The sequence below is a fragment of the Lithobates pipiens genome, unplaced genomic scaffold (assembly GCF_037356315.1).
Source record: "Lithobates pipiens isolate NorthernLeopardFrog02 unplaced genomic scaffold, aLitPip1_a1.2 Scaffold_13, whole genome shotgun sequence".
NCBI lineage: Eukaryota > Metazoa > Chordata > Amphibia > Anura > Ranidae > Lithobates > Lithobates pipiens.
This window is the reverse complement of record NW_027507718.1, coordinates 391041316-391059282: the sequence shown is the minus strand read 5'-3', so window position 1 is coordinate 391059282 and position 17967 is coordinate 391041316. Positions and strand designations below refer to the sequence as shown.

At 41.9% G+C, this 17967-nt stretch overlaps 1 protein-coding gene across 9 annotated transcripts in view; it reads left to right on the top strand.

Annotated features, from left to right (window-relative positions):
• Positions 1-17967, top strand: part of FAT1 (FAT atypical cadherin 1) — a 386437-nt gene that overhangs the window by 299075 nt on the left and 69395 nt on the right. For all 9 annotated transcript variants that reach the window (XR_013272342.1, XM_077477359.1, XM_077477364.1 and 6 more), the window contains 2 exons: positions 5233-5370; positions 5554-5697. Coding sequence is in view for 8 of the 9 variants with exons in the window: in XM_077477359.1 (XP_077333485.1) it covers positions 5233-5370; positions 5554-5697 (282 nt within the window). In the remaining variant the exon portion in view is untranslated. The remainder of the gene's footprint in view (positions 1-5232; positions 5371-5553; positions 5698-17967) is intronic.

Genomic DNA, 17967 nt, shown 5'->3' with positions numbered 1-17967 from the left:
CACTTTACACATTTTGCCTCCCTTTCCAGTTTCAAGACTTTTATTGTTTTTAGTAAACTGTAGACAGGATTTCTGGTTCTGTAAACCCCGTGTTCTTCTTCTCTAGAATGGTGTGTTTCTTCAACTGCCCCAATCAGGCGCATGCTTGACAAGCTTATCACATTTGCACATTTGCTACTAGTAAAAGACAACATGGCCTGCAGAGGCAGAATGACCCTTTTAAAGACCCCCTACCTGAAGCAGGCCATAGAAGGATTGGAAAATGTTCAGTTCAGCAAGAACCAGCTGAATTTCAATCCAAATATGGCTGTTCGTGCTCAAGAGAATTAGATCTAATGAATGTTGGAAAATTTTCATTCAATAAGCGCATGCACCCAACCAGCTTGTTTTTATGGATGGGGAACCCGTTCTGTTTATTTTTTTTTTATTTTAATCATTCGCTCGCTGGTCAATAAAAAGCAACCCAGCTTTAGAATAAGGGCATTTTGTAAAGTGCAGGCGGAGGGAGGTTAACCACTTAAGGACCACCCGCTGCAGATATACTGTGGCAGGGAGGCCCTATTGCGCGAAACGACTTAACTGTACATCATTTCGTGTAATAGACACTGTGGTCGTGCCGCACAGAGCGGAAGCCGAGCGCATGGCCACAGTTGCAATGCCTGCCGACCACCTGCGATCACTCCACAGAGAGGCAGAACGGGGGAACAAGGCAGATCCCCTTTTTGACAGGGGAGTACAGAGAGATCATCTGTTCCTAGTACTCAGGAACAGCGATCTCTGCGTACTCCCTGTCAGTCTGTCCCCCACACAGTTGGAAAGCTCCTCCCTAGGAAACACTTAACCCTTTGATTGCCGCTGGTTTAACCCCTTCCCTGCCAGTGTCATTTATACAGTAATCAGTGCATTTTATTTTTTTTTTAACACTGATAACTGTATTGGTGTCACTGATCCCCAAAAAGTGTCACTTGGGGTGAGATTTGTCCCCCGAAATGTTGCAGTACCACTTAAAATCACTGATCACCACCATTACTAGTGAAAACAATAAAAAAAAGATGAAAAGTCCCTAAATCTGTCCCCTATTTTGTAGACCCTATAAACTTTGCGCAAGCCAAGCAATATTCTCTTATTGGGATTTTTTTTTAACCAAAAATACGTAGCAGAATATATATTGGTCTAAGCTGATGAATAAATTTGTTTTTTGAAATTTTTTTTTTTCAAAATTGTCAGTCTTTTTTCGTTTATAGCACAAACAATAAAAACCGCAGAGGTGCAAATAGCACCAAAAGGAAAAAAAGAAGATCAATTTTATTTGGGTAAAGGGTTGCTTGCCCATGCAATTGTCGGTTAAACGAATGCAGTGCCGTATTGCAAAAAAATGGCTTGGTCATTTAGGGGGTAAATCCTTCCAGTCCTTACGTGGTTAACTTGTATCTAAACTGAATAACACAAATGTATTTATTGCATTTTACCAGGCCTTAGATGTGGTGGCTAAATTTTTTTAGGATTTATTTTTTCGGTCTGGTTATCCTGTTGGTAGAACACCTTCTGTACTAGACTGTTCACCCACTATACTGTATAAAAATATAAGTAGCATTGTCACCCTAGGACAGGAAGCATGTCTTACTCTCCTCATCTCCTGTTATTTGGTGTGAGGTGGTCTGACATTCACACATCCATATATAAACACCTTATGCTCAAGGAAAAGCCAACTGTTGTAAAAACATTTCTATGCCCCGTACACACGGTTGGACATTCCAACGTCAAAATCCGTCTGATTTTTTCAGACGGATTTTGGCCCAAACTTGTCCTGCATACACACGGTTGCACAAAGTTGTCGGAAAATCTGATCGTTCAGAATGAGGTGACGTAAACCACGTACGACGGGACTATAAAGTGGGCAGTAGCATATAGCTTTCGTCTCGTAATTTATTCTGAGAATGCGTGGCACTTTGTCTGTCGAAGTTGTCTACACACGTTCGGAATTTAAACGATCGTATTTTGTTGTTGGAAAATTTTAGATCCAGTTCTTTAAATCTATGTGTCGGAAATTCTGACGGAAAAAGTCAGATGGAGCCCACACATGATCTGATTTTCCAACAACACGATCCGATCGCACATATTCCGTCGGAAAGTCCGACCGTGTGTACAGGGCAGTATTCTGATAACAACATGGGGTTAATAAATGTAATGAGTATATAGTATATGAATATATATATATATATATATATATATTTTTTTTATTACTTCACATGCCTTTATTTATATTTTTCTTCACATTAACCTGCCCATGATATGAATCTGCAATACTCCAAAATATGTCATGACAGTAGCCCTTTAACTACGGGGAATAAAAAAGGTGATAGGAAGGCTTGAGACCCCTAGCAGTGTTATAGTTTGCCCCAACCCTAATCTCTTCTTTACCTACTTGAAATGTACAGAATAAATAAAGTCATCAACATAAAAAAGAAATCCATATGCTAAATACTATCATTGTATGTATTAACTGCAGCTACCAGATTACAGTATTTTTCACCATGGGGGGGCCTTTAGATTAGCATTTATTTCACTTATGTTTTCCTTTAGAAATCATGAAATCTTCTTTTCAGCCCGTATAATTACCTGAAGCCTGTATTTACACTAAGCTTCTACAGACACCCGTTCTTTAAGCTAAAGGGTTGTAGATACTTAGCTGGTCTTGTTGGAGAGAGTGAAGTCAGGGTACGTGACGCTAAGGGCATATTCACTAGTATTCTGGAGAGTAGGATAGGAAGCATGGTTGTGTCTTGTAGTGTGAAAAATGAGCAGGTCTGAAGAATATCATTACCTTCCTGATGCTGTGCCCTTATATAGCACAGCAACAACTGGGTATTTACAGAAGTAACCACCTTTCTTGCTGGCTGCTAAAAAAAAAGCCTCTATGCACTTGTCTCTGCTGTATTTTTATATCAGTGTGCATGGAATTGCCCTTTAAGATTCTGTTTTTAAAGTAATTCTTCACAGTATTTTATTTTTTTTACTTCTCCATGATCATGTTTCATTAGTGAACACACTGTACTGTTTGAAGACAGCGAGACAAAGCACTTGAACATTTATAGTTGGATTGATCCATTTTAATATGATGTTAATTTGCATAAAAGTGGAATTATCATTTTGACAAGTGAAATTAAAAATTACAAGTTTAAGCCTGACAGCATTCAGTAGAGAGAAAAAAGAATTATCTGAGCAGTGATGTTAAACATAAATGATCAAAAATGACACAAGTTCATGAACCCATACCAACCATGGCTACCAGAACTCCAATTATTCTTGATGTAATACCAAATTAGTACATCTTCCACTTCCGCCATCCTTAGCACAACTGGTCAGCCATGTTAGAATGGGTGTTAAGGATTCCAAAAGCAGTAGACGTGGGCTCGCAGAGGCTGAGCATTTCCCAGACTTCCTACCAAAAACACACAGGAACTAAACGGGATCTTTTTGTTCAGGCACTGATGCAGGGCACTGAGCCAACTTAGATACCCACTCTGAAAGCCTGCCTGTGTGCAGGGCATCAACCAGTTGAGGGGGTTAGGGCATGCTTAGGGGTAGAGTACCCAGTCCAGTTGTAAGAAGGCTTGAGATTCCTGCAGTTTGTCATCACTGAGAATATTTTAAACATACAGAACTGTTTCCAAATTCACAGCAAACTCATATTGCCAATTCCTTTCCCTAAGCACTTTCATCTTGGATTACAGAAATGTCTGTACTCAAGTTGCTAGGTCTGCTGGTGTATGTTTTTCTTGCAAATCTAATGCCGCATACACACGACTGGACTTTCCGCCAGACTAAGTCCGACGGGATCAGTCCGTCGGACAATCCAATCATGTGTGGGCTAGTCCGATCATTTTTTGGGGGAAAAAATCGGAAGGACCTAGAAATAAAATATGTTTCAAATCTTTCTGACGGACTCGAGTCCAGTCAAAAAATCCGTTCGTCTGTATGCTAGTCCGATGGACCAAATACGATGCAAGGACAGCTATTGGCTAATGGCTATTGAACTTCTTTGTTTTGTCCTGTCTTACGTCATCACGCTCAAACCGAACGTAATTTCAAACAGACTTAGTTCGTTCATTCAGAAAGTCTGTCGGACCTCCTCTGAAAGTCTGTCGGGAAGACCGTCGGACTAAGTCTGTCAAAAAGTCTGGTCGTGTGTACGCGGCATAAGAGTAAAATTGGTAGAACTTTACATATTTTGTATTACTTTACAAGTTCTGTAAGAAAATTATGAGGTCTATGTTTAGTGTGATATCGGACAAGAGAATCCTAAGAAATTGTCTTTCAAAATCCATTAAAACAATGTTTGTCCATCCATTGGAACAGCAACAGAAAACATCCTACTGCATAATGCTGCATAGTGGCATCCATAACATGGGGGTGTTATGTAGTCCAATGAGCGAACTGGGCAGAGCATCATTAAAGTTTACATACACTTTAGGAGCCTGTTCTTTTTCAATTAAATTAATTAGTGCCACTGTGTCAAAGCCAGCCAGATCCCACACATTTTGATTATCGAGTTATAGCACACAGTTCAGCAAACCATTGCGTTAATGCACCACCCTGGTCACAGACACAGGAACACCTTGGTGGGTTTAATGAATTAATGTTGGTCTGTTTATACAGAAGCTAAGTCCTTTTAAATATGCAACTTTTTATTTCTTAAAGGAAACATGTAGGGAGAAAACATGAAAGCCACCATTGTTGACCTCTTCTTCTTCTTCTCTTCTAATGCTAAACCAAAATTGTGTCAATGCTCTTTGATATCTGTACATGTTTCCTTTAATGGCTGTGCTGTAATGTAATTTTTGCCTTTGTTGGCCTGCTTGTTTGTAAAAACAGGGAGCAGGCATAAAAATGAAGTGGTGTAAACCACTCTATGAGAAAAAAGTACGTTGCATAAAGATTATAACTACTTCAGCTCATACCTTCTAGTTTAACAGGAAAAATAAAAGATTTCCTATATTCATGTAGTACTTTCTACTTGGAGAACAATAGTGTAAGATATCATGTTGTGTCCCTTCAGGCACATTCTTTTGTTCTGTTGGTTGAGTTTATGAAGGTAGCGGTAAAACCATTGAAATAAGCCTGCTGGGAGATCATCTAATAAGTTAAAACTGGGACATGAGGAAGAATTATTTCAAAAGTGTTTGCTTGTCTTCCAGTATGTGCTTCACATGACAATTTGCTTTCATCTAGGTTGTTGCAGATGATGCTGATGGACCTTTGAACAGTCACATCCACTACTCAATTACAGATGGCAATCTGGGGAATACCTTTATCATTGATCCTGTACGAGGGGAAGTTAAAGTGAATAAACTTTTAGACAGAGAGAAGGTGAGTCATGCCATACTTTTTCTTTCCTTCGTGTCAATATGGGAAGCACCAGAACAAGAGCTTTCCATGCAAGATAATTTCATTGTTATTCAATGTATAGCAAGAGTCTGTCTGTTTTCCTGTATGCTACTGCATTGTTTTTTTGTCGCAGGCTGTCATCACACTTTATTTTTTATTTTACAGATATCTGGCTATACCTTGACAGTCCAAGCAGAGGATAATGGGAATCCACCCAGAAGGAACATGACAACCGTTAACATTGATGTGTCTGATGTCAATGACAACCCTCCTTTATTCGCTAAAGGAAATTACAGTGTTATAATCCAGGTAATTGATTTGTTAATGATATTTTTGTATTTTTACATGCGATTTGCTGCTGTTTATTAGTTATTTGAGGGCTGTGCATTTTCACTTGCTGAATAGCATAAGGTTTATCTATTGCTGACAATGTTTCTATATGGTATTGGCTGAAAAAGCACGCAAGGTTCATTTCATTCTTCCAAGTGAATAATTCCATTTGTAACAAAAAGCCAACCTTGATACATTTATGATTAATTTATTAATTAACTAAAGATGACTGTTGTTATGAGAATGTGTTTCTTGGTACACTTCCATCAAAATTGAAAATTAAAATGAACCTTTCAGGTTGAAAATGTTGGAGATGGCATGACATATACCGGTATTTAAAGTTTTAAATTATGGGGCTGCCATCTTTATTTATTTATTTATTTATTTTTAATACTTAACAAGTGACTTGCTAGAATAGGGGTATGCATTTTATACATTGAGACCCCTGATATTATTATACTAGGTTAGCTATACTAGTAGTGAAGGAAGGACACAAATAATATCCCCACAGCTTCAAAAGCAAGTCATTTATGACATCTCATATATTTTAAACCCTTACAGAGACCTTGTCACCAAAACAGTAATTTTAACAACAATCTTCCTGTAAAATTAGATATGGATTTAACATATTTTGTGCATGTTTTCTCTCTGTAAAAGCCTCCTTTGTGTAGACATTGAAAAGGCGTGAGACTGGTCCCAGTATCTTGAATGTAATCTCAGCAGCCCCAGCAGACTCAGAGCTCTCACTCTTCCTATAGTATTTCTCCTCACTGCTCCCCTGGCAGCAACATATAACTTCATGTAGGGAGGTGAGGGATGGAGGAGGTAGGCCATGACAGACCATAATTTGTCACTCCCAGTAGAGAAGAGGCTAGGGAATTGACTCCTGGAGTGGTCAAAATCCCTAGAGAGTTCAAAGGCAAATTGCAAATGGATGAAACATTATTATGGAAAGATAAAATGCTGTACGTAAGCATTTAAAATTCTTGATATATTCTTTATTTGTAATTATTTTTTAATTAGTGGCAAGGCCTCTTTAAGCATTGTGATGTATACAAGAAGCACAGCTTACCTGTCTAGCTGCTCAGTACTTCTATGTTCTAGGCATTGTTGTAGTGCTCTGATCCACCCGACCCTTTAGAAATAATGCAAAGGCAACAGGTCTAATGCTTCCGTTTATTTTCCTGTTGTGAAATTTGTGAAATCGATATTTATTAAAAACAGAGGTGCTATGTACTTTGTACTGTTGATTAATGTGTATACCAAGGCAAAAAAAAACATACATAGAACATCTCAGCAATACATACACATTTCCAAAATGTTATCTTTTACACAGATGGACTGATCGGGTCCGCCTGTCAATTTTTCAGGAGGACTCAATCAGACCACCCATTGCTCTCTATGAAGCGGAAAATGTCAGTTACATAGTTATATAGTTACATAGTTAGTCAGGTTGAAAAAAGACACAAGTCCATCTAGTTAACCATAAAAATAAATAAATAAAAAATATCATACAATCGCTTATACCCAATCCTATACCCACAGTTGATCCAGAGGAAGGCGTAAAACCCCAGAGAAGCAGGATCCAATTTGCTACAGCAGGGGAAAAAGTTCCTTCCTGATCCCAGAGAGGCAATCGGATTTTCCCTGGATCAATATAAATGTCATTACCCAGTTATATTATGTACATTTAGGAAATAATCCAGGCCTTTCTTAAAGCAATCTACTGAGCTGGCCAGAACCACCTCTGGATGGAGTCTATTCCACATTTTCACAGCTCTTACTGTGAAGAAACCTTTCCGTATTTGGAGATGAAATCTGTTTTCCTCTAGATGTTAAGAGTGCCCCCTTGTGTGTTGACCATAAAGTGAATAACTCAACACAAAGTTCGCTATATAGACCCCATAAATATTTATACATGGTGATCTTACCCCCCCCCCCCCCCTTAATCTCCTCTTCTTAAGGGTGAATAAATTCAGTTCCTCTAATCTTCCCTCATAGCTGAGCTCCTCCATGCCTCTTATCATTTGGTTGCCCTTCTCTGCACTTTCTCCAGTTCCCCGATATCCTTTTTGAGAACTGGTGCGAGCAATAAAGAGAAGAAAATTGTTGGTGTTTACATACACTTTAAAGGAGTAATAAACCACGGTCATGCCTAAAAAAAAAATACTTACCTTAGAATGAAGCCCTCCAGCGGTGCGCATGCACTTGCGAGTCCAATCCACAGCACAATGCTATGAAGGAACGGCAAGGGTATGGGTACTTCCGATTGCATTTATCTGTGAGGTCACCAGCTGTCAAAAGAGTGAATATCTTCTAAACAGTGCATGTTTAGGAGATATTAATTTGACCTACAGGTAAGCTTTAGTATAGACTTCACAAAGTAGACTTTACTACTGCTTTAAGCATGTGCAGCAGTGAAGGGGGTCCTGTTTGCTAAAACAGGAATGGCTTAGTAAGGAAGTAATCCCTTTGCCCCCATTGCCAGGATTTTCTTTTGAAATTTGATTTCTGGCTCCTTGCTGAACATTGTATTATACATGCTTATAGGAAATCATAATCTATATGGGCTAGAACCATGACAGTGTAAATGTCACTTGACTTTTCAGAACATTTCAAAAAACCTTCCAAAGAAAGCTACTCATGTAAGAGCCAGTAATGTTACCAGAATTACTACATTTCTGCTACTAGTGAAATATACCTGTATATAGTATAGTGTACTAGTCAAAAGTCTATTTTACAGCCAATACCAGCTTGTTATATAAGTAGTATAGTTCTTATGTGATGTTTATGAGTTTGTATATCCAAGATATGAGTGGAATGCCAAGCTAACCTAACATTCTTAGCATTACACACAATTTGGAAATAAATAACTTTGCAACATATGTTTATGGTTTCTTATCTTGCATAGTTTTCCTGGATTAATATACCATGACCCTTCACAGAAGACAACATTTACATTTAGACTGTGCTCTTTATGTGCAGTATATGTTTTCACATTTCTCTTATTTTTAGTATGGGTTTTCAGTATGTCAGCATAGCGAATATTCTTTTCAGGTGTGGAAACATAATAAAGCATTGAGGTCATTATGCACTGGAAGCATTTTTATTTCCTTGATTAAAAGCAGATATTTGTACTGCTTATCTTAAAGCTGATTGTGCTATTTTGATTGAAGTGAGATCAATCAGGATGAAATTACATTGTACAGCGGTGCTGTCCGTATGGCAGGCTGGCGTATTGCTGGGAAAACACAAACTATAGGGAGACAAAAGAGACTTGTATGATTATATGTATTTGAATTTCAGCAATGCCTCAGGGGTGGCTAATATTAATTTTTATTTGATTGCAGTAAATACATCCTGCCTTCCAGCTGTCCCAATTTTAGACAGTTGGAATCAATAATATTAGGGCAGCTAGGGTGAAAGCAGGATTACTTTGGTATAGATATCACGCTATTTGTACTTTTATAGTACAAACGTTACAAACCTAAAAGGTTGCTCATATGCAATGATCCCTAAAAAATTTGGTCTTTTTTAATTACTTTTTAGAAACCATTAGGAATTTTAATACCACTTTGTTACCTATTTGAAAAACCTGCCAATCCTGCAAAAGAAAAATACTTATACTTAACTGCTCTACCATTCCTGGTATCTTTGCACTCTTGCTGAGCATTTAACATACTTGGAGGCTTGTCAGATGCCTGTGCGCCCCACCAAACTCTGTAGTTTTATTCCCTGTTCCCTATGTCACTGCCCTGTAGCAACTTGAGGGCAAAGGCATGTATGTCCGATGTTAAGATTTCATGAGCAGCATTGGTCTGCAGGAGAGCAAAGGTTCCTGGAATGGGTGGTGGGACAGGCAAGTACGTATTATTCTTTCCTTTGGCAGACTTTGGCTTGTTTCATTTTTGAAATTGGTGACTTAGTTGCTTTAATATTCTATCAAATGGAAATAGTGAACATTATACATGGGTAAACACATACAGTGCCTTGCGAAAGTATTCGGCCCCCTTGAACTTTTCAACCTTTTGCAACATTTCAGGCTTCAAACATAAAGATATACAATTTTTATTTTTTGTGAAGAATCACCAACAAGTGGGACATAATTGTGAAGTGGAACGAAATCTATTGGATAATTTAAACTTTTTTAGCAAATAAAAAACTGAAAAGTGGTGCGTGCAAAATTATTCGCCCCTTTACTTTCAGTGCAGCAAACTCACTCCAGAAGTTCAGCGAGGATCTCTGAATGATCCAATGTTGTCCTAAATGACTGATGGTGATAAATAGAATCCACCTGTGTGTAATCAAGTCTCTGTATAAATGCACCTGCTCTGTGATAGTCTCAGGGTTCTGTTGAAAGCGCAGAGAGCATCATGAAGACAAAGGAACACACCAGGCAGGTCCGTAATACTGTTGTGGAGAAGTTTAAAGCCGGATTTGGATACAAAAAGATTTCCCAAGCTTTAAACATCCCAAGGAGCACTGTGCAAGCGATCATTTTGAAATGGAAGGCGTATCAGACCACTGCAAATCTACCAAGACCTGGCCGTCCCTCTAAACTTTCAGCTCAGACAAGGAGAAGACTGATCAGAGATGCAGCCAAGAGGCCCATGATCACTCTGGATGAACTGCAGAGAACTACAGCTGAGGTGGGAGAGTCTGTCCATAGGACAACAATCAGTCGTACACTGCACAAATCTGGCCTTTATGGAAGAGTGGCAAGAAGAAAGCCATTTCTCAAAGATATCCATAAAAAGTCTCGTCTAAAGTTTGCCACAAGCCACCTGGGAGACACACCAAACGCGGAAGAAGGTGCTCTGGTCAGATGAAACCAAAATCAAACTTTTTTGCCCACAATGCAAAATTATATGTTTGGCGTAAAAGCAACACAGCTCATCACCCTCAACACACCATCCCCACTGTCAAACATGGTGGTGGCAGCATCATGGTTTGGGCCTGCTTTTCTTCACCAGGGACAGGGAAGATGGTTAAAATTGAGGGGAAGATGGATGCAGCCAAATACAGGACCATTCTGGATGAAAACCTGTTGGAGTCTGCAAAAGACCTGAAACTGGGACAGAGATTTATCTTCCAACAAGACAATGATCCCAAACATACAGCAAAATCGACAAAGGAATGGTTCACAAATAAACGTATCCAGGTGTTAGAATGGCCAAGTCAAAGTCCAGACCTGAATCCAATTGAGAATCTGTGGAAAGAGCTGAAAACTGCTGTTCACAAACGCTCTCCATCCAACCTCACTGAGCTCGAGCTGTTTTGCAAGGAAGAATGGGCAAGAATTTCAGTCTCTCGATGTGCAAAACTGACAGAGACATACCCCAAGCGACTTGCAGCTGTAATCGCAGCAAAAGGTGGCTCTACAAAGTATTAACGCAAGGGGGCCGAATAATTTTGCACGCCCCACTTTTCATTTTTTTATTAGTTAAAAAAGTTTCAAAAATCCAATAGATTTCGTTCCACTTCACAATTGTGTCCCACTTGTTGGTGATTCTTCACAAAAAATAAAAATGTTATATCTTTATGTTTGAAGCCTGAAATGTGGCAAAAGGTTGAAAAGTTCAAGGGGGCCGAATACTTTCGCAAGGCACTGTACATACATACAGTATACACACATGGGCAAACCTCAAACATTTATCGCACAGGTTTCCCCCTCTAATTTGGACTTCATGTTGAGCAAAGTGCCAATACAGAAAAGCATTTTTCCTCTTCAGTACCGATTGCTTTTCTTTAAAACCCAGTTGAAATCTTGTGTAAGGCTGGCCATACACCCAAGTTGGTTGACTGATCAACTTGGTACATTCAGTCTGCCCATCAACGGTTCAAATATTGACCAGTTCCCGGATGAGATTCGAACCATGTATGGCCAGTCTTAAATTAATTTACTAAACTGAGGGTTCAGGAAAACATACTGAAAGGTTTAACTTATCATTGATTTAGTCTCCAGCAGCACTATAAAATCTTTAGCAAAACTTGAGCACTCCAGTCAGTAGGGAGTGTACACTTTACCGATTGTACACCTCTATCTCTTGTGGGTGGATGTTAAAAATAGGGATGAGGTAGATTTGGGGTCACTGATACCATGGGTTTGAGGCCTTGAACCAGCATGTTTAGAGGGGCCAAGGATGGAGCTTTTGGTTAAAGGGGTTGTAAACCCTCAGGCTGCATTCCCACCTGAGCATTTTCAGCTCATAAAACGCTCGAAAAATGCCCAACAAGAAAAATCTCAGGTACAGATTCATTCATTCAGTTTCATTCACAATGAAATTGTTTTTTTAAACCTTTCACCACCTCTCTTCCCCTATACCTATGATATAAATGCTGTCTCTGTATGTGAACGGAATTGTGAACCATGTGTTAATCCCTCACCTCCCTTATCACATACATCTCCATCCTGTCATTGTATGTAACCTGTATATTAACCACATTCACCCCCTCTGTGTATGACCTGTACAGTAATGTGTCAGTGCACCATTACCAAGTTCATTTTAACCCACTCAATACCAGCCTGTTTCTTCATTTTATAAATATATTTCTGTAAAAAATTAGATCACCTTAGGGCAGGCATCTCAAACTGGCGGCCCTCTAGCTGTCTAGAAGTCCCGTGAGGCATTGCAAGGCTGACATTTACAAGCATGATTCCCACAGGCAGCAGCAACAGCTGGAGGGCTACCAGTTTGAGACCTCTAGGGTGTCTACTTTCCAAAAAAGGGTCATTTGGTTGGTTTTCATACTCCTGGTATTTTATTTGATATCTAACCGTTTAAAGAAAATTATATAGAATTTGTTTGGGACGGTTGAGGAGATTTACTAAAACTTGTGCACTCCAGAATCTGGTGCAGATGTGTGTGGTAGCCAATCTGTTTCTATCTTCAGCCTGTTCAATTAAGCTTTAACAAAAAAAACTGAAATCTGATTGGTTTCTATGCAGAGCTGCACCCGATTTTGCGCTCTTCAGTTTTAGTAAATCCCCCCCGTGTTTCATGACCAAGTAATTGTTAGTCAAATAGTCAAACTATGAGTGAAAAGTGAAAAATGCCCTTATAATTATAATGAAGGCGTATTATAGACTAGTACACAAGTACCGGTAGTTAATGGCCTTTCAGCAATCCCAATCTCTTATTCCCCATTCTCTGGAAATAAGCGTTGCCCTGGGCTGTCTATACTCATTTCCTTTATTAGTCTTAAAATGCTGCAGACTAATAAAGTGTTGTTTTTTTTTTTGCTTTAATTCTACTTCACAAAGGTTTTGTCTTAGGAAAACATAAATTGGCTTGACATCAGTTTTCAGACGATAGTGACTAACAAGCAGTTGAAGTTTCATTAACATAGGATTTCATGTGTACAAAATCAGCGGAGAAAATGCAGGCAAGCAATGGATTTCCACTGTGTTCTGTCATCTTTATTTAGATGGCAAAGATATCTTTTATCCCTCTCAAAGCCTTAACAAGCTCATTTAAGCACAAGTACAGTATATTCAATGCAGACAGTGGATACAAAGTTTTAGGTGTATTTTTCACTTTTGTGTCAGTTTTTATGTTTATATTAGATTTTTTTTTCCCGTCCTGTCTGGTCTTTTTTATAATGTGATTAGTGATGGCCGAACGGTTCGCCCGGCGGTCGTTTCGCGGCGAATTTCCGACTTTCGCCGTCCGCGGGTTCGAACGCCTTTTTCCGTCGTTCGCCCCGGCGGACTTACGTGTTTAATGTATACAAGAACTTTAACCTTTCGTGACACGTTTATCATGTGTTACAGGACAACCAATTGAGACATGACAGCTCATGGACACTTGGACATTCCCCCTAACCTATAAATACACCCGATCCGGTGGCCATTTTACATTCTTTCTTCTGTCACTGTAGGGAAAGGATCCTGTGTGGAGTAGGGACAGAGAAAACGCTAGCTATTTGGTACACAAAAGTTCTTTTCAGGACTGGTATAGGTGTTAGGTCAGCAGCCTGAGTTTCTTTTGTCAGTTTAGATAAAGGGACAGAGCGCTGTATGCTGCTATTTTAGGGACAGCTCAGCCAGATTAGTCTTTCTTCATCATCATCATCATCATCATCATTAGCTGTTACTATCAGGTCCACAAAAGAGCTGTTCCAGCTAATCGTTCCAGCCTACTCTTTTTTGCCAATTTGTATAGGGACAGGCAGGAAGCAGTGTGTCAGGCAGTGAGGATAATTTTAAAGACTTGCTGTTACTATTAGTTCCACAAAGGTTCTTTTCAGGACTGGTATCAGTGGTACGGTAATAGGCTTGTACACGTATAATATTCTTTCTTCCAAATATAGAAAGAATATTATACTTGACTGCTGCCCTTCTGCTGCAGTCTGCTAATCATTCACAACTCACTTGTTCCACAAAGCTCTTTATCAGGACTGGTAACTTGGTCTGTCTAGGGTGCTACGGTACATAGGCTTGGGTGCGGTACAGTCTGCTGTTCTGTAAGGACCGCTATCGGTCCACAATACATAGGGTTGCCGTGCACTACTGCTGACCGCTGCCCTATACTGCAGCAGTCCTTCATTGGTATAGGGACTGACGTACAGTCTGCTAATCACTAACACACAACCTGCTTGGTCCACAAAAGTTCTTATAAGGACTGGTAACTTGGTATAGGGTGCTACGGTACATAGGCCTGAGTGCGTTACAGTCTGCTGTTCTGTAAGGACCGCTATCGGTCCACAATACATAGGGTTGCCGTGCACTACTGCTGACCGCTGCCCTATACTGCAGCAGTCCTTCAGCGGTATAGGGACTGACGCACAGTCTGCTAAACACTAACACACAACCTGCTTGGTCCACAAAAGTTTTTATAAGGACTGGTAACTTGGTATAGGGTGCTACGGTACATAGGCCTGAGTGCAGTACAGTCTGCTGTTCTGTAAGGACCGCTATCGGTCCACAATACATAGGGTTGCCGTGCACTACTGCTGACCGCTGCCCTATACTGCAGCAGTCCTTCATTGGTATAGGGACTGACGTACAGTCTGCTAATCACTAACACACAACCTGCTTGGTCCACAAAAGTTCTTATAAGGACTGGTAACTTGGTATAGGGTGCTACGGTACATAGGCCTGAGTGCGTTACAGTCTGCTGTTCTGTAAGGACCGCTATCGGTCCACAATACATAGGGTTGACGTGCACCACTGCTGACCGCTGCCCTATACTGCAGCAGTCCTTCATTGGTATAGGGACTGACGTACAGTCTGCTAATCACTAACACACAACCTGCTTGGTCCACAAAAGTTCTTATAAGGACTGGTAACTTGGTATAGGGTGCTACGGTACATAGGCCTGAGTGCGTTACAGTCTGCTGTTCTGTAAGGACCGCTATCGGTCCACAATACATAGGGTTGCCGTGCACTACTGCTGACCGCTGCCCTATACTGCAGCAGTCCTTCAGCGGTATAGGGACTGACGCACAGTCTGCTAAACACTAACACACAACCTGCTTGGTCCACAAAAGTTCTTATAAGGACTGGTAACTTGGTATAGGGTGCTACGGTACATAGGCCTGAGTGCAGTACAGTCTGCTGTTCTGTAAGGACCGCTATCGGTCCACAATACATAGGGTTGCCGTGCACTACTGCTGACCGCTGCCCTATACTGCAGCAGTCCTTCATTGGTATAGGGACTGACGTACAGTCTGCTAATCACTAACACACAACCTGCTTGTTCCACAAAAGTTCTTATAAGGACTGGTAACTTGGTATAGGGTGCTACGGTACATAGGCTTGAGTGCGGTACAGTCTGCTGTTCTGTAAGGACCGCTATCGGTCCACAATAGATAGGGTTGACGTGCACCACTGCTGACCGCTGCCCTATACTGCAGCAGTCCTTCAGCGGTATAGGGACTGACGTACAGTCTGCTAAACACTAATACACAACCTGCTTGGTCCACAAAAGTTCTTATAAGGACTGGTAACTTGGTATAGGGTGCTACGGTACATAGGCTTGAGTGCGGTACAGTCTGCTGTTCTGTAAGGACCGCTATCGGTCCACAATAGATAGGGTTGACGTGCACCACTGCTGACCGCTGCCCTATACTGCAGCAGTCCTTCAGCGGTATAGGGACTGACGTACAGTCTGCTAAACACTAATACACAACCTGCTTGGTCCACAAAAGTTCTTATAAGGACTGGTAACTTGGTATAGGGTGCTACGGTACATAGGCTTGAGTGCGGTACAGTCTGCTGTTCTGTAAGGACCGCTATAGGTCCACAATAGATAGGGTTGACGTGCACCACTGCTGACCGCTCACCTATACTGCAGCAGTCCTTCAGCGGTATAGGGACTAAGAGTTTTGTCACAGGGTCATTTAAAAAATGACATGCAGAGGAAGAGGCAGGCCCTTCCGCAGGGGTGGTAGGGGTAGGGCAGGAGCAACAGGCTTGAGCCAAAGTGGGAAGTTGCAGAAGGTGCGTTCAATTACTTTAAAGGATGCACCAGACTTGGTTGAGTGGCTCGCTCAGCCTTACTCTTCTGCACCCTCCTCATCCTCTCGATCTGCACCCTCTTCTTCACTCTCTGCTATGTGCACCCCCAAAGACACTACCACCAACAACACGACCACCACCACCACCACCACATACCTTCCGCTTGAGTCACTGGAATTATTTTCCGATCCATATCAAGAGGACATTTCTGATGCGCAGCCACTCTTGGTATTGGATCAGGAAGAGGAGGTAGCAACAAGCGCTACTCAGCAGTCTGACGCCAGTACCCAGATCAGCCCAAGGAGGAGGTTGGTCCCCGGTGTTGCTGCCTACTCTACTTATAGCGGTGGGGAAGGTGACGTTGATGATGACGTGTCTAGTGATGTCACGTGGGTGCCCACAAGAGAGGAAGAGGAGGGGAGTTCAGAGGGAGATATGGACCAGCAGATAGGGAGGAGAAGCAGCAATGACTTACATTGCACAGCAGGGACAAAGCAGACTGCAAATGTATCAGGAGCGAGTCATCGACCATGTACGGTCACATCTGGCGCTCCCAGGACACCGGCACATGGCTCCGCAGTGTGGGCTTTTTTTAACGTGTCCGCTGCTGACAATAGCGTTGCCATCTGCAATCTTTGCAGTCAACGCGTTAGTCGCGGTAAGCCCAATACTCACCTAGGGACGACCGCCTTAAGAAGGCACATGAGCAGCCATCACCGAGCCCAGTGGGAGCAACGGAACACACAAAGCCACACTGCAGGCTCTCACCGTCCAGCCTCGTCTTCTACTTCTCCTTCTCCTCTCTCCTCACAATTGTCCTCCACTCCACCTTCCATCACGCCAAGCTCACATTTTTCTGCAAAAAGGCAGGCTTCCGTGGGCCTAATGTTTGAGCGTAAAAAAATGATGACGCCGGATAACCCTCTTGCCCAACGGTTGGCGGCTGGCTTGTCAGAACTCATAGCCCGCCAACTACTGCCATATAAACTGGTGGACTCGGAGGCCTTTCGCAAATTTGTGGCCATTGGAACACCACAATGGAAGGTCCCAGGAAGGAAGTATTTCTCAGAGAAGGGCATCCCAGAGCTATATGGCCATGTTCAGCGGCAAGTGAATGTATCTCTGGCACACAGTGTCGGTGCCAAGATACATCTGACCACAGACACGTGGTCTAGCAAACACGGGCAGGGAAGGTATATCAGTTTTACTGCCCACTGGGTGAACCTTCTGACGGCCGTCAAGCATGTAACCCGTGGCACCCGTGTAGATTTGGTTTTACCGCCACGGATTGCATGCAGGCCTGACTCTTCTTCTCCTCCTCCTACTCCATCCTCCTCCCTCTCCTCCTCAGCTGCCTCCTCCTTTTCCGCTGCTAGCGTCTCTTCCACTGCACCGCCCAAGCTCCCCAGAACCTATTCCACATGCCAGGTGAGACGTTGCCATGCCGTGCTGCGTCTGTTGTGCCTGGAAGCAAAGAGCCACACTGGCCCGGCACTCCTTTCAGCTTTGCGTTCACAGGCAGATGAGTGGCTAACACCGCTCAATTTGACAGTTGGTAAAGTGGTGTGTGACAACGGTGCCAATCTGCTTAGCGCATTGAAACAGGGCAAAATCACGCACGTGCCGTGCATGGCACACGTCTTAAACTTGGTCGTGCAGCGATTCCTTGTCAAATACCCTGGGGTCCAGGACATCTTGCGGCAGGCAAGGAAAATCTCGGCCCATTTCAGAAGATCTTACACGGCCATGGCTCGCCTTGCTGACATTCAGCGGCGACACCATCTGCC